Source organism: Peromyscus californicus, unplaced genomic scaffold (genome assembly GCF_007827085.1).
Source record: "Peromyscus californicus insignis strain IS unplaced genomic scaffold, ASM782708v3 Scaffold_11__1_contigs__length_118956290, whole genome shotgun sequence".
Taxonomy (NCBI): Eukaryota; Metazoa; Chordata; class Mammalia; order Rodentia; family Cricetidae; genus Peromyscus; species Peromyscus californicus.
In genome coordinates, this window is record NW_026294402.1 from 59,966,294 (window position 1) to 59,993,427 (window position 27,134).

The window sequence follows — 27,134 nt, forward strand, 5'->3', positions numbered from 1 at the left end:
AAAGCCCGGCGGTCTCAGCTGGTGGGAGGCTGACAGGGTAGTTAGAGATCACCTCTGCTGTACAGGGAGACTCTGTCTTGGACAAACACATAGCTGATAGGATTTGTTTGTCCTCTTGCTTTCTAGAAATTAGGAATTCAGGGGGGAAAAAACCCTCGACTTGCTGATTGCTTTTCTTCTTTTTATTTTTTATTTTTTGAGACAGGAGTTCACTGTGTAGCCCAGGATAGCCTCCTGCTGGACAGCCTCTGCCTCTGCTTCCTGAGTGCTGGGATTACAGGGGTCTACCACTGTGCTCAAGTGATTGGTGGATCTCTTTGCTTCTGTCTTTATTCAGTTTTAAACATATATTTATTTTATTTATTTATTTTTTTGTGTGTCTATCTGTGAGTATATAAGTATATGCCACGTGCACACGGGTACCAGAAGAGAGTGTCAGGGCCCCTGGTGCTGGAATTACAGGCAGTTCAAGCCGTCTGACATGGGTCCTGGGAACTGAACCCAGGTCTTCTGCAAGAGCAGGAAGTGCTCTTAACCGCTGAACCGCCTCTCCTGCCCTTGATTTCTTTTTAACTAGGTTAGTGTCTGACGTCACAGCTTTGGTGAGAAGAACTGCCTGGAACTGGGGTGGGAGATCTCCAGTGCCACAGCCTTTTCCACAGACACCCCCCCATTTGTCACCCTTTTTGTCCCAGGGGGTGGTGTTTGAGCTCAGGATGCACCTTTTGGGTGCCTGGCTGCTCAGTCCTCTGGGTGTCCACTCGCTCTGCCTCTCACAACCCCCCACCCCCACCCCCTGGCACTCCACTTCCACACACACTCCTGGCACAGTGAGTTCCCTCTTCGTCTGCCCCCGCCCCCCACACTTACTCTCTTCCACCCAGGTATTGGTAAATGCATCCAGTCAGGAGCTGTGGTGTAGATCTCTTGCCCACAGGAAAGTTTCCTGTCTCCTGCTCCATCCCATGCTACATAGAATATACTTTTTTCTCTCTGCCCTTGACAGACCTTAGGCACACCCAGTAGGTGTCTTGGTTGTAGTTGGTGGGTGGAGTAGGGATTACATGATTGATTAGCTTCCCAAGTAGCAAAGTCTGGCTCAATTCTTCCTTTGCTAAAATACGGGCTCTCATTAAAAGTTCGTTCAATAGAGCAGTGGTTCTCAACTTTCCTAATTTTCGTTGCTACTTCATAACTGTAATTTTGCTACTGTTATGAATCATAATGTAAATATCTGTTTTTCCGATGGTCTTAGGTGAACCCTGTGAAAGGTCCAACTCTCCAGAGGGGTCTTGACCCGCAGCTTGAGAACCACTGTGACAGAGGAACATTAAGGTTAGGGAGACTGTGGAGTCAGGTTACCTGGCTTCAGGCATTCTTGCCCTGCAGCTAGCTTTATGACCCCAGGCAAGGCATTTAGGACTCCAAGCTCAGTTTCCTTGCCTTTACTGTTTTGTTTTGGAGACAGGGTTTCTCTGTGTGGCCTTGGCTGTCCTGGAACTCATTCCATAGCGGCAGGAGGTCGGCCTGCCTTTGCCTCCCGAGTGCTGGGATTAAAGTGCACCAGGACTGCCCGCCTATAATGAGTTGTTGAGTTAGCTGGGGCTGTCGCTGGATTGGTAGGGTGCTTGCCTAGCTGGCATGGGGGCTCCCACCTGTAGGCTACACGCCTGTAGCCTTTGTGCTTGAGAGGGGGAAGCGGGGAGATGACTCTAAGTTTGAGGCTAGTCTGTTCTACACAGTGAGTTACAGGCCAGCCTGAACCAGGTAGTGAGACACTCTGCCCCAGATACCACATAGGTTATTTATTCATTGAGACAAATTCTTACCGTGAGCCTTGGTGGTCCTGGACCCTCCCACTATAGACCAGGCTGGCCCTGTGTGTGGTCGGGCTTCCCGCCTGTTGAATGCAGGCCTGTATCACCAGGCCCAGCTCACTTTTTGGTGGTGTTCATCTGACATTCTCATTTACCTGGGCCTATCCTACTTTGTCTGGTAAGCCTGCCTGCGTGGCTTCACGACAAAGGCCCTACTGCAGTGCGGACAGGGAAGACTCTTACTTTATTAGAGCAGAATAATGTGAAGAGGGCCCAAAGAGGGTGAGAGTGTGGGCAGATGGAGGGCCGGGAAGGCCGGACACAGCAGGGGTCCTCTCCCGGCAGACGGCAGTGGAGGGCCTGGAAGATGACTGTTCGTCCAGGGGAGATGGGGGCGGGGGTGCTGGCTCCAGATTGGAGCGGGTAGGGGGCTTTCCCATTTGCCCGAAGCACCTAAAAGAGGTCTAACTACTGCCCTTCTGTGGGGCTCTCAGAGCGCAGGTCTGGATGGTGGCCAGGGCTGTGCTATGCAGGGTGAGACAGGAGATACCAGTGCTGGGGAGTGGAAGGAAGTGGCTGAGCTCCGGTTCTGGGTTAAGAAATATGCAACAGATAAACAAACAAACAAACTGAGCGTGAGCCCGGAACAGAGTCGGGAGATGGAGTGTCCTTCGTTACTCTTTGTTTCTCTCTCTCTCCCTCTCTTCTTCCCTTTCTCCCTCTCTCCTTTTCTTTCTTTTCCAGATAGGGTCTGACGGATCCTGGGCTGGGCCGGAACTTGCTACGTAGCTAAGAATGGCCTGAACTCCTAACCCTCCTTCTTCTCCTGAATACCAGGATTGTAGTGTTGTTGCTCAAGCTGCCTTCAAACCCCCAGCAACCTTCCTGTCTCAGGTTCTTGAATCTGGATCACAGGGGTGTGCTTCCAGCCCCGACTATGGAATATTATTTTTCAGGACTGGAGATTAAACCAGGGCCTTATATGTGCTAGGCGAAAAATCTACCACTAGCCACATCCCTAGTATTATTATTAGTAGTAGTAGTAGTTTTTCAAGATAGGGTTTCTCTATGTAACAGTCCTAGCTCTTTTAGCCCAGGCTTGCCTCGAACTCAAGATCCACCTGCCTCTACCTCCCTAGTGCTGAGATTAAAGGCGTGCACCACCACACCCAACATTTTTTTTCCCCCAGTCTGTCTCATATAGTTCAAGCATATTTTGAAATCTCTAGGTAACTAACCCAGGTGGGTCTTGATTCTTGATCCTCCTGCCTCAGATTCTCCACTTTGGGTATGGCAGGCATGAACCACCATATTCAACTGACAGTTAATTTTAATTAATTTGTGTGTGTGTGTGTGTGTGTGTGTGTGTGTGTGTGTGTGTGTGTGTGGTGTAGTTGCACCATTGTGGACATGTGGAGGTCAGAGTGTGGGAGTCAGTTCTTTCCTTCCACTGTGTGGGTCCTGAGGATGGAACTCAGGGTGTCAGTCTTGGCAGCAAGCACTTTTACCTGCTGAACATTCTCACAAGCCAGATGGTGAATTTTTTTTTTTTTTTCCAAGACAGGGTTTGTGTATCCTTGACTGTCCTGGAACTCGCTCTGTAGATCAGGCTGGCCTCAAACTCACAGAGATCCTCCTGGCTCTGCCTCCCACGTGCTGGGATTAAAGACGTGCACCACCAGCGCCAGTTGGTGGTGAATACCTTTAAATAAGGATTATTTCGCATCCTTCTCTATTTTACCAAGATTCCACCCTCTAATGCCTCCCAAATTTACAGGACCTGGCACTGAGTAGATGCTTAGTAAAAAAGACTACCTTCCTGGACAAGAGCTAGGAGTGGAAGAGGCAGGAAGTGGGAAGTAAGGACTAAGAATAGCATCAACCCATTTTGTTCAGGAGGGGGAACAGTGTAGGGACCACCCACTCAGGAATTCCTGCGCCTCCAGCCTTAACACAGTAACATTCTTGCAACTAATTGCATTAGTTTTAACAGGACGAAGACTAAAACCTGCCATAAGCTCAGGGCATGTTTTGTATCAAGTGAATAAAACAAAACAAAACCCTTTAGAATTATTTAGTATTATTTAGGAAGGAGACTGATCTACTCTATAAAATTCCTCCAGATAGAAGGAGTGAAGTTTTCAACATTACCACTAGAGGGCGTTCAATTACCGTTTTATCCAGGATCCTTGCTAATGGAGGATCTTTCTCCTTTCAGCTTGCAGATGCTGGCAGGTTACCCAATCTGAAGGAACTTCTCCAGTCCTCCAGAGACACAGACAAACAGGCCTGGGACCTGGTGAGCTGGATTTTATCCTCCAAGATCCTGACAATCCACAGCTCAGAGAAAGCAGAGGTAAGCGTGTAGGTCATAAGTTCCTAAGGCTGACTGCTTTGGGACATCACCAATCCAGTGGTTCTGAGACCACTAGGCAGCTGGTTGAGAATGCAGATTCATGGGTGCCACCCTCAGAGATTCTCTTATGTCTGAAGAGCCCAGGAACCTACACATTGGCAGGCACAGTTCGGCATGTGTCTCCTCATCTATAAATGGGAATGACTACGGTGTACTTCAGTTGGGCGAATGCACATCAGCTATGGGAATGAGTTTTCACACGTGGAGCAGTATCTAGGAGCACATAGAGAGGGCTACCAAGAACTGCAGGCATTTCTGCCAAGTGAAGGCCCTGTCCATGCCTTAGGGATGACGCTACCTGCAGAACACTTTCTTTTTCTTTTTTTTTTTAGATTTATTTATTAATTATGTATACAGTGTTCTGCCTGCATGTATGACTGCAGGCCAGAAGAGGGCACCAGATCTCATTACAGATGGTTGTGTGAGCCACCATGTGGTTGCTGGGAATTGAACTCAGGACCTCTGGAAGAGCAGTCAGTGTTCCTAACCTCTGAACCATCCTAACCTCTGAACCATCTCTCCAGCCCTGGCAGAACACTTTCTTAGCATGTGCTAGGTCTGGAGTTCTATCCTGAATACTTGGAGAGGACAGAGGGGAGGGGAGGAAGGAGAAGGGAAGGGAATTGGACTAGTCTGGTTGTTAAACAGTAGAGTCCCAAAGTAGTGGAATACTTGAGTTTTGGGGTTCAGATCCTCTTTTAGTCAATTATTGAGTCCCTTTTGTAAGTTGAGACCCTAGTTATCTCCCAGAGGAGCAGTGTCGGAAGGGTGTTACCCTAACAGTTGCTGGCAGAAGCCAGATGTGCTGGAATTTAGGGTTTTTTTTGCCTGGCCAGAGGCTCACAAGAATAGGCTGGGACAACAAGGTCCAGAGTGGGTCATGTGGTTCCTGGTCAGGTGTTCTGTTCTGAGTGGCAACAGCAGCTTGGTTATATGTGCTGTTACTAAGTTAATCAATTTCAAGTAAGCATTTAATTTTAATTTTTATTTTATTTTGGTTTTTCGGGACAGGGTTTCTTTGTGTAGCTCTGGCTGTCCTGGATCTCACTCTGTAGACCAGGCTGACCTTGAACTCATAGAGATCCGCCTGGCTCTGCCTTCTGAGTGCTGGGATCAAAGGTGTGCACCACTGCCGCCCAGCTCATGCTTTTGGATTTTTAAGACAAAGTCTTGATATGTAGCCTCACTATGTAGCCTATGGTGGCTATAGAGTCATGGCAGTCCTCCTGCCTCAGATTCCTGGGATCACAGAGATGTTCTACCAGCTCCAGCTATAAGAATTCAATTTTACAATTGTCCCCAAGTAGCACAGATTTTGATGCCCAGGATTCTGGTAGCACAGGGATATGCAGCTGTGCTGGATGGTGAGAAGCATGAGGAGCCGTGGAGAGGGAGTCTGTATTCCAGAGTGGGTGGATCTACTTCATCTGTTGAATTGAATCATTTATCCATACCTCATATGGGATCAAAGCCCTGCTAGATGGTGGGTATTACAGCTAAAGCCAATGTGATAGTGGTTCCTTGACTTTCAGTTATGAACTGATTTAAATACACATTAAAATGTGGGGTGGTGTCAGGGTGGGACTGGAGAGACCGTCAGTGGTTAAGAGTACTTGCTGTTCTTGGAGAAGACCTGGGCTCAGTTCCCAGCATCCATATGCAGCTTGCAACTGTCCTTAATTCCAGGGGATCCAGTGCCTTCTTCTGGCCCTCACAGGCACCCGTGTGCATGTGGTGCACATATACACAAAGAGGCACACACATAGACACATAAATGAAAATGAAGACAATATTTTAAATGTGGGGGGTCTGGTGCCCAGGAATGTCAGCTTTTTATTTTGCTCAAGTCAGGACATTTGCCTACCATGTATTATCACTTTATTACAGGACATTTAGCTGGGCATGGTAGTACAGCACTTGGGAGGCAGAGGCAGGCAGATCTGTAGGCGGAAGTTTCTCTCCTGCCTGCCTGTTCCCAAATACCCAGCAGCCACTTTGCAAATAATTGACTCAGAGGTTTAATATTATTTATAAATGCTTGGCTGGTAGCTCAGGCTTATTACTAACCAGCTCTTACACTTAAATTAACCCATAATTCATATCTATATTTAGCTACATGGCTTGGTACCTTTTCTCAGTGCAGCATTCTCATCTTGCTTCCTCTAGCTAGCGACTCCTTTCTCTGTTCTTCCTCTTTCAGAATTCTCCTAGTCTGGTCACCCCGTCTATGTGTCCTGCCTGGCTGCTGGCCAATCAGCATTTTATTAAACCAATTTGAGTGACAAATCTTTACAGTGTACAAGAACATTATCCCACAGCACAGATCTTTGAGTTCAAGGCCAGCCTGGTCTACAGAGTGAGTTCCAGGACAGCCAGGGCTACACATAGAAACCCTGTCTTGAAAAACAACAACAACAACAAGAGAGAGAGAGAGAGAGAGAGAGAGAGAGAGAGAGAGAGAGAGAGAGAGAGAGAGAAGAAAAAGAAGAAAAATTAATACTTAAAAAAGAAACTTAGACATCCATGCCTGTAGCTAGAGTTTTCCTGCCTGGCCCACAGTCAGGACAAATCTCTCTCACCTGCCAGTCCCACAGCCACTCAGACCCGACCAAATAAACACAGAGACTTATATTGGTTACAAACTGTATGGCCATGGCAGGCTTCTTGCTAACTGTTCTTACAGCTTAAATTAATCCATTTCCATTAATCTATACCTTGCCACATGGCTCGTGGCTTACCGGCATCTTCACATGCTGTTTGTCATCATGGCGGCTGGCAGTGTCTCTCTGACTCAGCCTTCCACTTCCCAGCTTTATTCTCCTCCTTGTCCCGCCTATACTTCCTGCCTGGCCACTGGCCAATCAATAATTTATTTATTGACCAATCAGCAACACATTTGCCATACAGACCATCCCACAGCACTTCCCCTTTTCTTTTCTTTTTTTCAAAAAGGAAGGTTTTAACCTTAACAAAGTAAAATTACATATAATTTGGGAATTTGGGCGTAGCTTCTCTTACTACTTCCTGCTGGAGGAGGGTGCTGTATCTTATGGGGACACAAAGAAAATTTTAGGATCATGGAATAATCCATGAGTGTGTATTGTCTGAGTCAGTTGCCTTCAAACCGTTCTGGATGTTGGATCATCTGGGTCATGGTGTCATCGGAGACCTTTCAGGGGGTCTTGGCTGGTCAAACCTGATGTATCTTAATCTGGAACAAACCCATAGCCTTTGGCTTTCTGTGGGAACAAAAGCAGAGTCTCCTTTCCAAAGCAACACATCCTTACATCCAAATTTTGAAGTCAAAGTATCTTTAAAATATACATATTGGTTTAACTCAACATCTTTTACGATTAAATGTTTTTCTGCAGTTAAAAATCCCAAAGACAACACAATCCAGATTCTCTGTGTAATATTCATCTTTACGTGGCTTATTTTTTATATTAATTTTACTGTCTCTTTAAAGACTTTATTTTTTAAAACTATGTATTTGTTTATATAACTGTATATATCACCCTTTTTGTCTCTTTCAAGCCTATGTATATTTTATACACATTGTAAACTATTACATCTGAATCTGTCTTATTGTGAATCTATTGCTTTAAACTGCAGCATTTGTAAGACTGAAAGGGCGCTATGGCTGCTGGCTCCGCCCACCTCAGCTTCCCAACATGGCGGTAGTATGTTTTCCGCCAGCTCTGGGAGCTATCGTGGGTCTATGCTTTTATCCAAGCAGCGTGTAGCCCAGAAACCTCTTTTTTTGTTTTGTACTAGCAAAGGCTAAATCCACCACGCAGCTCAATGTGCCACTTGCAGAGGCCTCATTCCCGCCATACGCAGGTCAAGCGCACACTCCAGGAACCCACCAGTAGCTCAAACCGGCAGCTGCTGCTCTTTTGAGAGAGACAATTAGGAACTGTTTTTAGCTCCGTTTTAGAATCTTTTCTCAGGTTTTGGTTGGAAACTCTTGCCAACACGTTGTGCGCCATTTGTAGCTAGAGTTTTCCTGCCTGGCCCACAGTCAGGACAAATCTCTCTCAGTTAGATTTTGCTGAATAACAAACCACCCTGAAGTTTAGTGACTTTCAAAGATGAAAGGAAAGTATTGGTTGCATTTCATGACTCTGAGGTTGTGACTCTGAGGCGGTTCTTGGGGGTGGATGTTCTAGGGTAATTTTGCTTATATTTCTGGGCTTTAGTGGGGGGATGGCTGCCATGGCTGAGGCCTTCCTTTGTGAGGCTCTCACTTTGCTGAGGCTGAGTAAGGGTGGCCAGCAGCAAAGAAGGACAAACCCTTTGCAAGTCTCTGCCATGAATTGTGCTAAGGGCCCATTGATCAAAACAAATCTAAGCACAGCCAGCTTCAAGCGCAGAGAAATAGGCTCCATGTCTGGATGCCATCTTGGGGGAATCCCACCTGCAGAGTCACACTTGAAGGAACACAGACACAGGTAGAAGGGGAATTCTGTGGATGCTTTTGACATTTGTCACAGCTTTCTGCCTCATGAGAAGATAAAATATGGGACCAGATGGGAAAGTATTGGTTTTGTTGTTAGGGTTTTGTTTTTTGGAGACAGGGTCTTGCTATGGAACCCAGGCTGACCTGGAACTTTCCACCCCCTCTTCTGAAACCTCCTGAATGCTGGGTTACAGATGTGGGCTACCATCCAAACCTGAAAAGTTCTGGGAACATTAGGAGTGATTTCTGAGCCAGGTGTGGTGACGCATGCTTTAACCCCAGGACTTGGAAGCAGTCAAATCTGGGCTACATGAGATACTGTCTTAAAAACTGAAGAAGAAGAAAAAAGAATTAATCCTTGGTTAGGAGCGATTCATACTTCTCTCTCGCCTGTAAGTGTCCTTGGAGAGAAGCTCTCTTGAGCTGTCAGAAGCCCTGCGTTTGACTATAGAGGAACATCTTCAGAATTAGGAAACTAATTGTTCTGATGGGCAAGCTGATTGGGGGTGGGGGAGGCCTTTTGTCTCTCTTCTCCCTTCTTCCCCTCCTTACCTCCTTTCCTCCATCCCTTCTTTTGTCTCATGTAGCCCAGGCTGGCTTTGAACTTGACATCTAGCTGAGGATGAGCTTGAACTCACAACCTTCCTGTCTGTTTCCTAAGTACTGAGCGTGTAGGCCTGTGCCAGCACACTGGCCATTAAGAGGACACACCGCAGCACACTTACCAGTGTCCCAAGGAAAACCGTGACTCCCTTCACGTTTCACTTTCATGTTTTCAAGTTCGAAAAGATCCAGCAGCTGACCGGTGCCCCTCGCACGCCTGTTCCCACCCCGGACTTCCTGTTTGAAATCGAGTACTTTGACCCAGCCAACGCCAGATTTTATGAGACCAAAGGAGAACGAGACCTCATCTATGCCTTCCATGGCAGCCGCCTAGAGAACTTCCACTCCATCATCCACAATGGTCTACACTGCCACCTGAACAAGGTGGGCCTTCCCCTCTCTCCCCCGCTGAGGAGCATGGGAGTTAGGGGACTGCTCGGTGTGGGGTACATGGCAGGTAGATTTACTGAGGCCATAGCGCTTGGAGCTTGGAGTGGTCTGCAGGCCAGCAGCACAGTCACCTGGTCACCTGGGTAAATGCAGCATCTCAGGCCCACTGCCGACCTTCTGAATCCTGGGGCCAGCTGCGTTTTGACAGGTTCTGGGAGATTCCTGGGCTGGTTATGGTTGGGGACGGATCATGGTTTCTGGCCTTAGCTCTACATTTAGGTCACTTGGGAAGCTTTTAAAAATCCCAGTGCTGGGGCTGAGAAGTGGCTCAGCAGCTAAGAGTACTTGCTGCTCTTGCATAGGATCTGGATTCAGTTCCCTGCCTCAACATTGGGTGGCTACTGCCTGTAGCTGTAGTTATCCGACACCCTCTCTGGCCTCCACAGGCACTGCCCATACCTGGGACCCAAATAGACAAGCAGACTCACAAACATAAATAAAAAATTTAAAATAAAGAAAACAAAAATACCAGTACTGGAGAGCTTGGGATGTAACCCAGTTGGTAGAATGTTTACTTGGTATGCACTGAGTTCAATTCCCAACACCAGATGATGTGGTGTTGACTGTCTATAACCCTAACACTAGGGAAATGGAGGCAAGAGGATCTGAAGTTCAAGGTCATCCTGGGCTACATGAGACTTTGTCTCACAAAAACAAATGAAAATCCCAATGCTGACTGCATCCCAGACCAATTAATTGAGATTCTGCGGGGGTGGGGCCCATCAGTATGCTTTACCAACTCTTCCAGTGGTCTTAATGTGTGACCGGCCCTGGTCACACAGTGTGGACCCTGGACCAGCAGCATAAGCATTACCCAGGAACACTTTGTTGGAAATGTGAAGCCCCAGGCCTGCCTTAGATGACAGGGTGAGAACCCGAACTTTAACAGGATCCCCAGACAACCATAAGCATGGCTGAGCTTCTGTCAGCCCTGAGAAATTGCTGCGTGGTGTGCCAAGATTCAGCAAGAGGAGGCCCTTCCCTAGAACTCTTTTCCTCTCGTATTTATGAATCAAAACTTTTCAATCGCCCTCTTCCTTCTGACATTTACTCTACCCCTTAGGAAGGAGAAGGAGGAGGATGACAGTCTATTATAGCTAAACAGGCATGGGCAGCCACGCCGGCCTGGGCAAAGGAACTTACGCTGTCCTGGTCTGTTCCCTCTTGTGTGGCACTGCTCCCCCTACCCTCTGAGCACAGGAAAGGATTGGAGCAGCTTAGTGCACAAAGGCCTCTTCCTTCCGTAAGCTCCAGGAGAAGCAGCAGCAGCTATTGTAGGCCAGTGGAGAGGCCATCTGAGGTAGTGGGTGCTGGGGCCCCTCCCCAGGCAGGGCAGCATCTGTCATGTCTTGATGGGCTGGCTCCGGGAGCCTGGACTCAGCTAGGGCTGATGTAGCCCCAAGGCTGGAGAAGCTGCTTCCAACCCTGCTGCATCTGATTAGTGCTGGTGGGTTCTGCTGAGGATGACTGGCTTGTTTATGCTGGCCCTGGGCTTCCTGCTATGGCCAGGCTACTGGAATCCAGGGGTCTCTGTTTTACCCTGGAGAAGTTGCCCGAAGTTTATACTCTGGGGCTCTCTTGAGGGCCCATGTACCAGGGGGAAGGTGTGAAGTTATCTTGGGGGTAGAAATGCCCTAGGACTCTCCTGTGCTCTCCACTCACAGCAGCCTGGCTCAAGGTTTTAAGTCTCAGGAGCTGAAGACATATGTAGGACTTAAGGATTAATGTGCAGGGACAGAGACGTGACTTAACGGGTAAAGGTGACTTCTGCTAATCCTGGTGACCTGAGATTGATCCCAGGTGCTCATACGGCCCAAGGGAGAAGCAGCTTCCACAGGTTGTCTTCTTACTTGTGTGTCACACACACACACACACACACACACACACACACACACACACACACACACACACAGAGGCAGAGAGAGAGACTGAATAAATATTTTTAAAAAGAAGGAGAAAACTGCTGTGGGGTCTGATCAGAGGGTGTTCATTGCCCCTGGAGACGGTCTGTGTCAGCTTTTGAGAGATGGAGAAATTGTCCAACTTGGCATGGGAGCTTTCCAAAGGTCATGCAGAGGTTTGTTTCATTTGCCTCAAGCCACAGGGTAGCCATTTCTCAGTTCCAGAGTAGAGGATGTATTTCCAGTGAACTCCTGGAGTTCGGTGTCATCTAAGATGGGACTGGCGTCCACAGAGAGCAATCGAATTTCAACCTGAGTGTCAAAGTCCATCCACTGATGGAAGCTTCTGGGAGGTGAGGAGAAGTGTTCCGAGTCAGTGTGACTAAGCACCAGGATGGATGTTACTGTGACCGAGTGGTGATCAGCTATCGGTGCCTATGGTAGCCAAGGAAGCCTGTGTTCCCTGTGCCTGCTGTAGGCTCCACTGGCCAGAGCTTCCATCGGCCATTCTTCCTTCGGGAGGAGCCGACTGACTCCCCCTGTCAGGCACCTCACCCTACGTTCTCAGATGTTTTCTTAGCCCACACCAACACAGAGTAAAACTCCACTCGGCCCCTCATGGCAGCTCCATCATTTAGTCCCAGTTCCTGGTCAGAGAGACTCATTTCTTATTCAAGTAACAGGATGTAGCTCTGCTTCTGCAAACCCCTAAGTGTAGCTATGTGTCACGCGTTGATATAATGGGAATTACTGTTTATTATCACAGCAGCACCCGTGATGGTGTGCCCGCCTGAGGCTGTCACCACCTCTTAGTGCCGGGTACATTTCGAATGCACATTGTTTTATATACATATGTCTGGTTGTGTGTGTGTGTGTGTGTGTGTGTGTGTGTGTGTGTGTGTGTGTGTGTTGCTGAGGACTGAATGCTTAGGCAAGAGCTCTACCACTGAGCTACACCCCCAGCCCTATTTTGTCTTTGGGTCATGGTCATAAGCTTATGGAGGAGGAACTTTTACACCATTTTGTAGATGTAGACGCTGAAACACCAGAATTTATGTAATTCGTTGGAACATTGAAACGGATGTCTGTTTGAACTCTGATATCGATGTTGTTTTTTCCATTCAACCTTGACCACCAGGTACAGCTCCTTTGCCAGGCTAGGTGGCCAAATCCACAGTCAGTTAAACTATTATCAGATGGGAATGTGCTTAGTAATAAGCCCTATGATGACATTGGAGGTTGTTTGTCTTAAAGGAGTGGGAGACTGAAAAATGTTTATTTTAATGTTTACAGCTCTGTGGAAGAGCGACGTATGCCATCTGGTAATGTCCGCTCTCCATTCACTTCTGTGTGTTTCTTTTCACCTCTGCTATTCCAGACATCTTTGTTTGGGGAAGGGACCTACCTCACAAGTGACTTGAGCCTGGCCCTCATTTACAGTCCTCACGGCCATGGGTGGCAACATAGCCTCCTTGGACCAATCCTTAGCTGTGTAGCCGTGTGTGAGGTCATCGATCATCCAGATGTCAAGTGCCAAACCAAGAAGAAGGGTGAGTGAGCACATGACCCAGGCCTGGCTGCAGGCACTTGCTACTGGCCCAGGTGTGGAGTGGAGGGCCGTTGCATGCTTAGGGATGGGTTGGTCCAGAGCAGTGCAGGACAGAGGCTGGTCTTCAAGGAGGGAAATGGCTTCTCAGGGATTGAACACATGATAGAAAAAGATCGCATGGTACAGGTAGGAGTTGGGGAGTGCTGGGGGATGGGCTGACAAGGGGCAGCTGAGTGGGTCCAAGCATCCAGGGAAAGCTTTGGGAAGGAGGCAGGATTTGACCAGGGGTTAAGAGTGTTTGCTGCTCTTCCACAGGACCTGAGCCCTGTTCTCAGCACCCACGCTGTGGGATTCACAACCACCTGTAACTGCAATTTGATGGGATCTAACATCCTCTTTTGACCTCATGGGTACCAGACATGTGGTAAACATACATACATTCATGCAAAACGCTCATACATATAAAATAAAAATTACGAAAAAAAAAGAAAGAATAGTCGGGTGGTGGCTCACAACTTTAATCCTAGCACTTGGGAGGCAGAGGCAGGTGGATCTCTGTGAATTTGAGGCCAGCCTAGTCTACAAATCCAGTTCTAGGACAGCCAGGGTTATTACACAGAGAAACCTTGTCTCGAAAAACCAAAAAAAAAAAAAAAAAAACCAAACAAACAAATAAATAAATAACAAAAAAAACAAAACTAAAACAAAGAAAAAAGATTTGACAAACAGAAGCTCGTATGTAAGGTGAGAGCAGGGCTCCCTGGGAATCTGAATTTTGGTATTATTTCTGGGCACTTGCATCAGCAGAGAACCTGGTATACACTTAACGTTCAATCCATGTTTGCTCAACGAACGCTAAGGATAACGGGTCCAGATCCTCTGAGCGACACTGGAGTGTGCTGGAATCCCCGGATGACCAGGGGGGCATCTGAGGCCATGGACTCTGCAGGAGCAGATCGCTAGCAGGCACCTCAGCTCCACTGGCTTGAGGTGTCCCTCTGGGCCACCCTCCCCCAAGGCAGAAGAGTCACAGGACCGTCCTTCCAGTCTCCAAACTGGGCTGTTGGCTTCACTAAGAAGAGGAGAATTCAAGACACAAACTGTTCTGGCCTCTAATGTGAAACAACTGGACCCAAGGAACAGGCCCAGGTCTGACGCCATCCTCCCAACCAGACAGCACGAACGCTCACTCGCATTCGTAATTCTTAGCAAGTCTGCATATGGGGACATCAAACATCAAAACAAGACCGCTCAGCCTCTGCTGCCACGGAGCCCTGGCTTGTGTTTGCTAAAGCCTTCTCATGTTATTAGAAGAAAAGAGAGTGTTCTCTCTTCCTCCCTCTCAGACCAGAGATAAAGTACTTGCTTAGCATGTGCAAAAGGCCCTGGGTTCAGCATCGCACACATACGCATAAAATCCACAACAAAAAAGCAAAACAAAACAAAAAAAGTTTTGCTGGGTGTGATGGGACGAGCCTGTAATCTCAGTGGGTAGGAAGCAGAATCAGGAGGATCAGCAGATCAAGGCTAGCCTTAGCTATGCTGTGAGTTTGAAGTCAGCCTTGGCTACATTAGACCCAGTCTCAAACAAAACCCTAAAACAAACAAACAAATAAATGAAAGAATAAAGCCAGGCGTGGTGGTGCACACACCTTTAATCTTGACACTTGGGAGGCAGAGGCAGGCCGATCTCTGTGAGTACATGGCTAGCCTGGTCTACATAGTTCCAGTCTAAATGCAGCCACAGAATGAGATCTTGTGTTTAAAAAACATTTTTTTCTTTTTAAATCCTGGGCAGGGCGTGGTGACAAATACCTGTAATTTTAGTACTTAGGACATAGACAGGAGGGTCGGGAGTTAAAGGTTACCCTCAGCTATAGCAAGTTCAAACAAACAAAAGTCTTGGCGTGGTGGAAGTGTTTGTTTGTTTTTGTATTTGTGTTTTTTGAGACAGAATCTCACTACATAGTAGCCCTGGCTATCCTAGAACTCACTATGTAGACCAGGATGGCCTTGAACTCACAGGAAATCTATCTGTCTCTGTCTCCCTCTCAAGCACTGAGTGGCAGAGGCAGGCGGGTCTACATAGTGAGTTCCAGGACAGCCAGAACTACATAGTGAGATCTTGTCAAAGACAAAAAATAAAAAAAGTGCTGAGGTCAAAGGTGTGCTCCACCGGGCCTGATGGAAGAGTGTTCTGAGAACTCAGATCTGGTGTGGTTTATTCAGAACGCCTCCTAGGCCAAGGGGTTGTAGCTCCATTGGCAGAGTATTCACCTGGCAAGTGTGAGGCCCTGAGTTCCACCCTCAACACAGCATCAACCTGGTACAGTGGTACGGGCCTGCAAGCCCAACACTCAGAGTGGAGACAGGAGAGTCAGAAGTTCAAGGTCACCCTTAGCTAGTTCTTGAGTTCAGGTGTGTGAGACTTGTCTCTAGACAGATAAATAAATAAGCGGTCCTGCTCCGGCTTTGCTCCAGGATGAGTCCGGGTCCTGGTCCTGGGGTGTGTGATGCCGATCTGCTGCTGCAGCCTTCAGTGTGTGGCTGTCTTCTGCCATCTCCATTCTGCAGCTTTCTTGTCCTCCATTTTCCTATTCTTTTTCCCCGTTTGTCGTCCTGCCTGCCGGAGTCTCCTCTTCTCTGTGCTGAGTCTCCCACGGACACAGGTGCATTTCACAGCCTGTGACCTTCCATGCCTCAGGACCACGGGCCTGGCCTCCTCTCTATTCCTAATCTGCTTCTTTTGTTACTGCGTTCCCCACCCCCACACAACACCCGACAAAGCGTGCTTCACTCTCCTCCTTCAGATTCCAAGGAAATCGACCGCAGCAGAGCGAGAATCAGGCACAGCGAAGGGGGAGATGTCCCTCCCAAGTACTTTGTAGTCACCAACAACCAGCTACTGCGGGTGAAGTACCTTCTGGTGTATTCCCAGAAGCAGCCCAAGAGGTAAGCGGATGCTCCCCGCACGCACGAGGTTGGGCGATGGCTGCTGGGGTCGATGTCGGCTGCTCAGTCATCAGCCTTTCCCCAGCCTCAGGCTCTGATGTGTGTAAAGCGTGCTCCCCATAATGCTGGACACCTGAGGGAAGAGGTAGGGACATCGGAGAAGATATATGTGGGTCTGACTCCAAGGGGACCAAGCATTCTAGTTTGGAGAAGATCGATTTGGAAACAAGCCTGTTTGAGGGATATGTGAAGTCAGACTAGGGCTCTCTGGGCCCATGATTTGTCTGAACTCCATTCCAGAGATGGAGCCTAGAGGCAGGATGGGAACCAGACAGTGGCTGAGAAGGTACGGCTCAGCTGCTTCCCACAGTGACTTGCTGTGGACCCCAGATGCTTCATCTTGTCTCTCTAATGAGTTGATATCATCAAGGATGTAGCTCAGTGGTAGAGTGCTTGCCTAGCATACAAAGGCCCTGGGTTCAATCCCCAGCATCGCAAAAGGTATGAAATAAATAAATGAGTAATAGAGAGTGTTGACCCCAGCAGCCGATGAGGGCCTTTCGCTCTGGAGGACTGTAGGGGAGGACTCATCCCTTCTAGTAGCATGGTGATAAGAGGATGTCCAGGTCCTTACGGGGACTGACATTTTGCCATTTTACTATGTTGTTGGAGTCTATGGTGGAGCTCCTGCCAAACCCACAGAAAAGGGGTTGCATTGAATATTCTTTTTTTTCTTTCAGGATTTGTGTGTGTGTTCGTGTGTGTGTTCGTGTGTGTGTTCGTGTGTGTGTGTGTGTGTGTGTGTGTGTGTGTGTGTGTGTATAAGTGCCAAGGGAAGCCAGAAGAAGGCATCAGATCCCTTGGAGTTGGAGTTACATGCTAAAATTTACTTGAAAAACTTTATTCTTTTTTATTTTTGAAAAACTTTATTCTTTTTTTTTTTTATTATTATCAGTTTTTCGAGACAGGGTTTCTCTGTGTAGCTTTGGAGCCTGTCCTGGAACTCGCTTTGGAGACCAGGCTGGCCTCGAACTCACAGAGATCCGCCTGTTTCTGCCTCCCGAGTGCTGGGATTAAAGGCGTGCACCACCACCGCCTGGCGAAAAACTTTATTCTTAATTAACTCCTTAGTGAATGTTTTCAGGGCACGTTTGGATGGCTTAGAATACCTCTCAGTGTAACACAAAAATTCCCAGGCTGGTGAGAGCATGAGTTCAATCCCCGTGACCCACATGGTGGAAGGAGAGAACGGACTCTCACAAGCTGTCCTCTGGCCTGCACTCCTCTCTATTCCTGATCTGCTTCTTTTGTTATTGTGTTCCCCACAAAACACAGGTACACACACACACACACACACACACACACACACACACACACACACACACAAATAATAATAGTAACAAAAGATTCCCCCAGCTCAGATTTGTATTTGCTCATGTGGAAAAGACCACCTTTCCTACGTAACTGTGCAGACACCCTGAGCTGGGGCATCCTTTTAGATACCAAAGCCGTGCTTAAGAAAAAAACGAGTTCTAGAAGGTAATAGAGGGCCTACACAGGGAAGAGCGGGTGAGCTCACTGCATAGCTGTCTTTGTGCTTTTAGAAAATGTCCTGTTGAAAGGCGAGTTGGCGGTGCCAGAGCAAACAGCCCCAGATCTCCTGAGCAGAGCCGCACGAAGCTTCACTTCGTGAAATTCATCATGTCCTGTCCCCTGAGCCAGAACTTCTTGCATACACTTAAAACAAAAATGTTTTTCCCGAGTTGCCAACACCCTTTTTCCCTCTGGGCAGGGCCTCCAGTCAGCTCTCCTGGCTGTCCAGCCATTGGTTCATGGTCATGATGTCCCTGTATCTGCTGCTGCTGCTCATTGTGAGTGTCACCAACTCCTCTGCTTTCCACCACTTCTGGAACCGAGTGAAGAGATGATCCCAGGCGCCTGGAGTGGGGGCCACTCACCACGTGCCTTATGGAAGCTTGTCCTCCACCTCCTGCATCTCATATCCAGCCAGGTCGAATTTGGGGACCGGTTGCAGGGGGTGCACAGGACAATTTTCATATGCCATAAATGTACTGATTGCCTTGGATGGTGTGTCCAGTCCCAGTCCAGTCAATGGGTGGCCTCCCATCTGCTTCTTCCCAAATAGTCGAAGGAGGTGGCTCTTCAGCCAGGGCCAAAGGAAAAGTAACTCCTGCTGCGTTTAAAAGCAACATGTCCAAGCTGTCCGTGGTGTTTACAATCGCTCAAACGGAGGCTGGCCCTTTCTTTAATGCCTTTTGGAAGACAGAGAGTGTGCAATGGGGGTGATAAATCATTAGGCGGTTGCCTTGTTTTGACTCAAGACACCCAAGAGGGACAGTCATGTTTCTCGTAAGAACCAGTGGGATCGTTTGGGGATTCCATCAGCTTTAGTCTGCGGGTGTAAAACATTTGAACGGTTTTCTCAGATCAACAAACGGTTTCTGCTACAGCTGTACCGCCCTCCCTTAACCACATAGAGAAGGAGCCACAGAGGGATAACAAAATGCAGACTTAACCACTAGCAACTCCGTCATCGTTTTCTAAAAATGACCAACTGCTGATTACAGCTGAAACGGAACCAAATGTTTGTTCTCTGCTTTTGTTGCTGTTTGTTTTAAAGTAACTGTTTGATACATTAGCCTCCGTGAGCCGAATAAAAGGAGAGATGTCTAAACCTAGAGCACCACGTGGCCTGGGGCCACAGCCTCTTTCCTGGCTGTGTTATAGAGAGAAGGATCCAAGCCATAGGCTCGCCAGGGTCCTCATTCCCACGAAGCTGCCTTGATCTACAACACTCTAGGCCTTCAGGGGCCCGGTGGTCTTCAAGACAGACACCTGCCTCAGTTGGCCTCATATCTTCCTGGACTGAGTCTCCCTCAGAGGAGCCGTCATCTTTGGGACTCAGCCTGAGTTTTAGTGTGTGAGCAGAGAGCCCCAACTGTCCATGCTGGGTTGTTTACCCCTCCTTCCTGCCAGCCTTCAACCAGGAAAGAACGCTGTTGAATGGGAATGAGGTCTCCACAGAGGGGAAGATCGTTTTCTACAATTTGTAAAGTTTCTGAAAAAGCCACTATTAAGTTTTTAAATCAAATCGTGGGTCATTTAAAAAAACAATAAAGATATTTTCCTAAATACCAAGTTGTCTGTGTGACTGTCCGCAGCCCCAGCTCAAGTCAGCTGTACTCAGGGTTAAAAAGCTTAGCCTTTTCCTTCTTCATGGTGGACGTGAGTGGCAGTGCCACCAGGATAGCTGGTAAGTGGGACCTGTGGTCATTGACCTCACACACGGGGACACTTACTGTGTGCCCTGCGTTAGGAATACAAGTAGGATCAAAACCAAAGCCCTTGCCCGCCAGGAGCTGGCAATGTGGGCACATAGACAAGCATTCCAGGTAAGGCTGACATCCTGAGATGTTATAAAGGAGAAGCACTTGGCAAAGAGTCCTAACATGGTCTGGGGTCAGGAATACAGAACCAGTACCATAGACTATACATGTGTGTTGATTTTTTTGATCTCCACAACAGGCCTTGTGTACTTTAGCAGATCTGAAGGCAGGCCCAGAAAGCTTAATAGCATGTCCACGCTATACCAGGAGGAGGTGGTGGAGCTGGGAGTTAAATCTGGAAGGCTGGTTTCTCATGTCCATCCTTGGAGCTAGGAATATAGATGAGATGGTGAGTGCTCGCATAGTGTGCACAAAGCCGAGGGTTTGATCCCCAGCACTGCATCAAACTGGGCGCTTGTGATGGAGTCATACTAACCCCCATCAGCTTTCTTTCTTTCTCTCTTTTTTTAAAATTTATTTTTATTTTTCAAGACAGGGTTTCTCTGTGTAGCTTGGCAGTCCTAGAACTCACTCTGTAGACCAGGCTGGCCTTGAACTCACAGAGATCCTCTTGCCTCTGCCTCCCGAGTGCTGGGATTAAAGGCATGCCCCACCACCACCACCGGCTCTCATCAGCTTTCTTATTGCCAGGACAAAATGCCTGAAATAAACAGCCAGAGGGAGGGACGACTGATGAAGACTTACAGTTTCCATGGTCCCAGCTCACGATGGCAGGGTGGGAAGGGTGTGTCTGTGTCTGGGCAGAGCGCGCGCGCGCGCACACACACACACACACACACACACACACACACACACACACACACACACACGCACACACACACGCACACACACACGCACACACGCACAGAGACGGAGAAGGGTCGGGGAAAAAACAGGAGCCTGTACCACATTCCCAGATCTTCCTCCATGAGCTCCACCTCCTAAAGTTCCCAGCACCATCAGCTGGGGACCAAGAACTGAATGCACCAGCGTGTGGGAGACAGCTGACCTACAACACAGCTCCATTGCCCTCTCACACATCAGCTGGAACCTGAGGAGTGGTCAGTCTAGGCAGAGAGAGGGAGGAGTGGGGACTCGCAAAGGGCTAGTGTTCTCAGAAGCAGAAAGGAGGAAAGACACAAAGAATTGTGCTGAAAAGCAGATAGGGCAAAGTTAAAGGAGAACTGGGTTTTTGGTTTGTTTTGAGACAGAGTTTCATGAAATCCAGGTTGACCTAGCCAGGTTGACCTGGCTACATAGTTAAGAATGACCTTGAACTTCTGATGTTCTTGCCTCTACCTCCTGAGTGCACGGGACACCAGATCTGGCTTAAAATTATTTATTTATTTATTTATTTATTTATTTATTTATTTATTTTTAAAATTTTACTTTTTTTTTTTTTTCTGAGACAGGGTTTCTCTGTGTAGTTTTGGTGCCTGTCCTGGATCTCCCTTTGTAGCCCAGGCTGGCCTGGAACTCACAGAGATCCGCCTGGCTCTGCCTCCTGAGGACTGAGATTAAAGGCGTGCGCCACCACCGCCCGGCTGTACTTTTTATTTTATGTGCATTGGTGTTTTGCCATGGGTTTGGTTCCTCAGGAACTGGAGTTACAGACAGTTGTGATCTGCCACGTGGGTGCTGGGAATTGAACCAGGGTCCTCTGGAAGAGCAGTCAGCATTCTTAACTGCTGAGCCATCTCTCCGACCCTGGTTTTAAGTACTTCCATGAGTTTTGAATCCAGTGCCTTGTACATGCTAGGCAAGTGTCTACCATGGAGCTCTATCTGAAGCTCTCCCCTTCCGGTTTTAAAAGGAATTAAGACATTTCCCAACTATGGGTCTGAAGCACTGTGCTCATGTTGTCTAGTGAATGCGCTAGCCCTTGGGTAGGGTTGTGGGAGGTGCTGTGAGACCTCTGGGTCCCTGGAAATGATAGACAGGAAGGAGACGAGACTCAAAGCCACTCAGCCCCTACCCTAAGCCTACAGCGGATGCCATTAGAACAGAGGCTCTGGAGGAGGCAGGCTGGGAGCCGTAGGGTGGGGCCCAGGAGGAGAAAGCAGCTTCCTCTCTGTTCTGTTTAATGTGCCCAAGAGGAGGAGCATGCCCGGGTAGTTGATGGCAGAGGAGGTCAGGAGGCACTCAGGTGCCACCATCTCACATTGGGGCCCCTGCTGTCTTGGCCTTGTGAGAAGCACCGCCCACCCCACCCCCAGGTCAGCTCTGTCAACTACACGTCATTGACTGGAATGCTGCATTCAGAGAGGTGTCAAGTGGGTCTCTCACAGGTAGGAGGCTGGCTTTGAAGGGCCCATAATCCTACTAGTGCATGCGGGCGGAGAGGAGAGAGAGGCAGATGTGATTCAGTGTTGGCTCTGATTAATTCATTCCATTAAATGGCAGTCGCCTCCCGAGCGGGGCCATGGGTGGGGAGCTGATTTAAAGAGCCCAATCCAGGTGTTTTTCTTTATAACATGGCTGCATCGCATCTGCGCCCATCCACTGCTAAGCCCAGGAGGTTTGTGTTGGCATGGAGTCTGCCGAACTCACCCTCCCCGTTGCCATGGTGACTCTTAGGCCCTGGGGTTGGATTCAGTTCTTCACACACACACATGACCACACCCCTCCCGAGCCCCTCTAACACTCCCTCCCACCCCTCCCTCCTCTTCACTGCGTCACCACATGCCCCCCCCCCCCCAGGTTTCCATCTCTTGGCTTTCTTTCTTTTCTTTTCTTTTTTTTTTTTTTTTTGCCTTTGTCCACTCCCCACCATGGGTTTTTGTTTGTTTCCCAGCTGTCTGGGGCTGTGCACCATGGAGACCGTGTCCTGGGCTGCCTCTAACCCTGATCTGGTTAGGAGCCCCTCCGCTTTTGCGTGTATCTCCAACCTGATGTTCAGAACATCCAAAACAAATCCCGACATTCCAAAGCAAGATAGAAACCACCGTCCCCACCCACTCTGCTGGCGCCCTGGTCCACCTGGAAAGGACTTTTGAAAATTTCCAGTGTTCCAAAGCAGTGTCCGTGGACTGAAGGGAAAGCGGTGTCTACTGAGCGTTTTAGTCCCAACGAGCTGCACTTTGTGTGAAGTTGATGTTTTCTGCATTAAAATTCCACCGGAAGCTTTCAGAGGGCAGGGTTCTCAGGACAAGCCTATATACATTTGTCTCGGTGCACCCAAGAGAAGTTCATTGAGTGAATATATGAAAAGATTCATGGAATGGCTGAGTGGCAGTCTAAGAGGGTTGAATTAGACCTCAGGGAAGGGGAAGGGGGAGTTGGTAGGAGAGGGCATCTGAGGAGGCTGTTGCTTGGCTTTGGGAAATCCTGCTTGCTGTGACCCCAGAAGTACTTGGTAGGATTAGTGAGGTGGGCAGCAAACGGCCTGGTGTTTTGTTTTAAAATGCAAATGGTCCTGGAAAGTGGAATACTACTGGTTTTGAAGCTTGTTCACACATGGGTCAATGACTGGGCATTGTGCTTACAACTGTAATCTAAATACCCATGAGGCAGCCAGTCAGTGGTGACACATGCCTTTAATCCCAGCACCGGAAAGGCAGAGGCAGGAGGATCTCTGTGAGTTTGAGACCAGCTTGGTCTACAGAGCAAGTTCCAGGACAGCCAAGACTACAGAGAGAAACTCTGTCTCGGGGGCGCGCGGGGGGTGGGGGGTGGGGGCGCCGGACATAAAAAAACCAAACCCCAAAATACCCACTAAGCTGAGGCAGGAGGATTGCACAAATTTGAGACCAGTCTGTGCTACAGATATCTGCTGTCCATCTACCTTTTTTATTTTTTGAGCTTTAGGCTAACCTGGCTACAGAGTGAGAGCATTTCAAAACAAAAACCTTAAACATTCAAGAAACCAAAACACAAAGCAAAGCCTGTCTAAGAACAGGCTTTAGTAATGAGTTGGTAGACAATGAGAGAGAAATAATTGGAGACTCACCAGCAAAAGGAACTTCACTAACTGGGCACTGGAGCCAAACATGGCTCTATCTGCAGTTAGCCAGAGGACCCCATTGAAAACAGCACGTATTCTTCCAAGCCCTTCCAGCCAGCCTTGGTGGCATGGGTCAGGTCGGTCAGATTGCAGAAGGAGGCAAGGCCAGTCTGAACTACTGGACCCACACATTGCAAACTGGCTTAAGATTTCACTGGTCTTGGGCAAGCACAGGCACAAGTATGTCCATATGTCCAGTTGCCAGAAGTCTACTGGACTTCAACTATAGTGTTTACTTATTGATTTTTAAAGGGGTGTGTGTGTGTGTGTGTGTGTGTGTGTGTGTATACATATATTTGTGTGTGTAGGTATATGAACATGAGTGCAGGTGCTTTTGGAGACCAGGGACAGTTGATCCCTCTGAAGCTAGAATTACAGGCATTGGGAGGGGCAGTACGGCAGTACCTGGGTCCCCTCACTACGTGGGTACTAGGAACCATACTCTGGTCGTCTAGAAGAGCAGTACCTACTCTTAAGAGCTGAGCTGAACCCCCACCACCACGTGTATTTTAAAGGGGGGGGTCATCCTTTCAGTTCTCGGAGTCCCTCATTTCTTCTGTGTGGGGTCACCTGTTCCTGTCGCTCAGGCTCCACTCACCCTCCTGGTGCTGTACTCCGACCTCTCCTCCAGGGCATCAGCCCCATTTCCTGCTCTCCCCAGGTCCTGGTAAAAGCAGCTGACGGCCTTTCCACCCACCCACTCTGAATAGAGCAGCACTTGGCTTCAGATGTGGGTCTGTGACTCAACTGGATAAGAAAATCCTAGCAAGATGAAGTCCAGTTTTGTGGATGTTCCTGGGAAAGAGACTTGTATTTCCTCGTCCTGAATGTGAGAGGCTGGCCTTTCTGCTGCCTTTGTGCTGTTTGCATTTTGTGTGAGAGGCAGGGTCTGCCTGTGTAGCCTGGGATGGCATGAGACTCAGTCCTGCTGCCTCTGCACCCCTCCCCCCACCCTCCCCCACCCCCATCCCAGAGTTCTGGGATTACAGGTGAGTGTTATCCTGCTGACCTTGTTACCACCCGGCTGCCACCTTGCTACCATGGGATGCTATTCACTAAATCAGAAGTGCTTAAAAATCAGGCTTAGCCGGGCGGTGGTGGCGCACGCCTTTAATCCTAGCACTCGGGAGGCAGAGGCAGGAGGATCTCTGAGTTCGAGGCCAACCTGGTCTACAAAGTGAGTTCCAGGAAAGGCGCAAAGCTACACAGAGAAACCCTGTCTCGAAAAACCAAAAAAAAAAAAAAACCACAGGCATTTCACTTGGTGATCAATATATTCTTTGTGATTTAATGAAGTTAAATTGGATCTGGTGAGAAATGAAGGCATGTGCATGGGAGGACAGGGTTCTTAACTGATGCCCTCAGCTGTCCTGGATTCTTACTTTTGGTGTAAGTCTATGAATTACGAAAAAAAAAATGTGACTTTTAAGCTGGTGAGTCTGGATCAATGAGGTTTGATTGCCGTTATAACCCATGGATGATCCCACAATGTACTCAAATGTACACAAAACGAGAGATGGATCCCAGAAAGTGTGGACTCTAGAGCTAGAGTAATAATGGAAGCCGGTGGGCACAGGTTACAGCTGGAGAAGCTGTTGGAGTGAAAAAGACCGAGGCCAGTGGGTCTCAGCCTTCCTAATGCTGTGACCCTTTAATGCAGTTCCTCATGGTGTGGTGACCCCCAACCGCAAAATTATTTCGTTGCTACTTCATAACTGTAACTTTGCTACTGTTATGAATCGTAATGTAAATATCTGATATGCAGGGTATCTGATATGCGACCCCTGTGAAAGGGTCGTTTGATCTCCCAAATGGGCTGTGACCCACAGGTTGAGAACTGATGACCTAGACTGATGGTGAAGGAAGGCTGTGGTGTCAGAACCAGCCCCAGTGGGCAGAAAAATCTCCCTGTTGAGAGCCCTTAGCCCTTCTGCCTAGTTAAGCATGGGCCACCTGGGGGTGCCAGAAGTGGATCCCATGGGAAATCTCCCCGGATATTCACTTATTAACCAGAGCCTTGCACACAACCCTAGTCAACTGTTGATCCCAGTCACTGCAGGTCCAGGAGGTGACCATGAGGCTCACAGGGCATTGAAGGAGAGGTAGGCAGGGGGACCCTCCCTCCTTTCCCAGCTGCTGCTCAGAGCTTAAGCCTCCAGCCTGCTCAGATTATGATTTCTTCGAGACCACAAATCCAGGGACTGCCAGCAGCCAAATCCTTCTCTGATTGTCTGAGTTATTCCGGACACCAGAGAATAAACAGTCTCCGCTGTCTAGCCAGCTGTGACGAGCAGTATTTCTGTCTTTTCCTGGCTGGCTATAGTTCTGTGTCCACCTCCAGCTGAGGCCTGGGGGCCCTGGAAGTGGGGAGAGGGGGAGGGGAGAGGCCTATGTGTTAGTGAGGACACTTTTTGAGTCTCTATTTTGCCTCAGTCCCAGGCATTTTGGCCCCAAGTCCTGGTTTTTGTTTTTGTTTTTGTTTTGTTTGAGACAGGGTCTCATGTAGCCCAGGCTGGCCTCAAACTTGCTCTGTAGCTGAGGGTGACCTTAAATTTCTGATCTTCTCACATCCACCTTCTGAGTGTTGTGATCACGAGTGTATGCCACCATGCTTGGTTTAGGAAATTCAGAGGATCAAACCCAGGGCTTCAGGCATGGTAGGAAAATGCTATCAACTGAGCTGTTATATATCTCAACCTGCATTTCAACTCTGTCAGTTCAGAGGAGACCCCCTACTGGGTCATTGTCCTTGGAGTTGGAGCCTGTGAACTACTACCTGGGGCACTTGAAATGTACCATCTCTCTGCATAGACCTGCAGTCATCATATCCCAACAGCTTGTTTCAGAGAAGTGGAAAGAGAGAGGTGAGGCAGAATGAGACTAGAACTGAGTAAGCCTTTGATTCCTACGACCTTGGGATGACGTGGACACTCTGCTTTGATGACACGATGGGCTACCCATGCATTTGGAGGGGAGCAGGGTGTTCTCATCCTAGGCCTGTTTTGGAGATCAAGCTTATGGCGGGACTGTTTCCTGAGAGGGAAGACAGCCCCCGGAAAATCACTGGTCACCCGGCTCTGCTAAATCATCTTGTCAGAAGCAGAGTTGATGTAGCAGGGTCTCTGCCACTGTCCGAGAGTCCAGCGCCCAGCTTTAACTTGGCCAAGTCACGAGAGAAGCCAGGGACTAAGGGCAGAGTCCTCAGGAAGAGGAGCCCCCCTCTCCTCAACACACACCATCTGCTTCTGTGCCCCAGGATCCTGGCCCGAGATTACTGGGGCGGGGTGAGGGGGGAGAGGGGGGATGCCTCAGCCATCTGCAGCCGGAATTCCTTTAGGAGGATTCCCATCTCTTTCCCTTCCCAGCTGCAGACAGGACGGTGGGGAGCAGACAGCGTGGGAGGGTTGGGGTAGCTCAGGAGTCTCTGTGGACAGGTGTCTCGATCCTGGTCTGTCTTAGGCCTCAGGCTGTGCCTTTGTCTAGCTGCCCACATCTGTGTGGGTTTGTGCGACTGTCCTGGGCTTGCCTGTGTGGGCAGCTGTGTTTTCGTGGAAGCTGGTTTCTTTGGTAGAAAGTGTGCTTATGTGTACTTAGGCCTGCGTGTAAGTGTCCACACCTCTGAGTAAGCCTTTGCCTG

The 27,134-nt window shown here is 48.6% G+C and overlaps 2 protein-coding genes across 4 annotated transcripts in view; both read left to right on the forward strand.

Moving 5' to 3' along the window:
- Positions 1 to 27,134, forward strand: part of Parp16 (poly(ADP-ribose) polymerase family member 16) — a 45,052-nt gene that overhangs the window by 11,221 nt on the left and 6,697 nt on the right. Inside the window, exons 2-6 of one of the 2 annotated variants that reach the window (XM_052712370.1) lie at positions 4,036 to 4,173; positions 9,473 to 9,679; positions 13,025 to 13,196; positions 16,006 to 16,147; positions 17,940 to 19,302. In XM_052712370.1, coding sequence (XP_052568330.1) covers positions 4,036 to 4,173; positions 9,473 to 9,679; positions 13,025 to 13,196; positions 16,006 to 16,147; positions 17,940 to 18,075 — 795 coding nt within the window. In that variant the 3' untranslated portion in view covers positions 18,076 to 19,302. Of the gene's footprint in view, positions 1 to 4,035; positions 4,174 to 9,472; positions 9,680 to 13,024; positions 13,197 to 16,005; positions 16,148 to 17,939; positions 19,303 to 27,134 lie in introns of those variants that run through there. The other variant, XM_052712377.1, reaches the window with a different exon arrangement.
- Positions 21,605 to 27,134, forward strand: part of Cilp (cartilage intermediate layer protein) — a 43,702-nt gene continuing 38,172 nt past the window's right edge. For both annotated transcript variants that reach the window (XM_052712348.1, XM_052712356.1), the window contains exon 1: positions 21,605 to 21,782. The gene's annotated coding sequence lies outside the window, so the exon portion shown is untranslated. The remainder of the gene's footprint in view (positions 21,783 to 27,134) is intronic.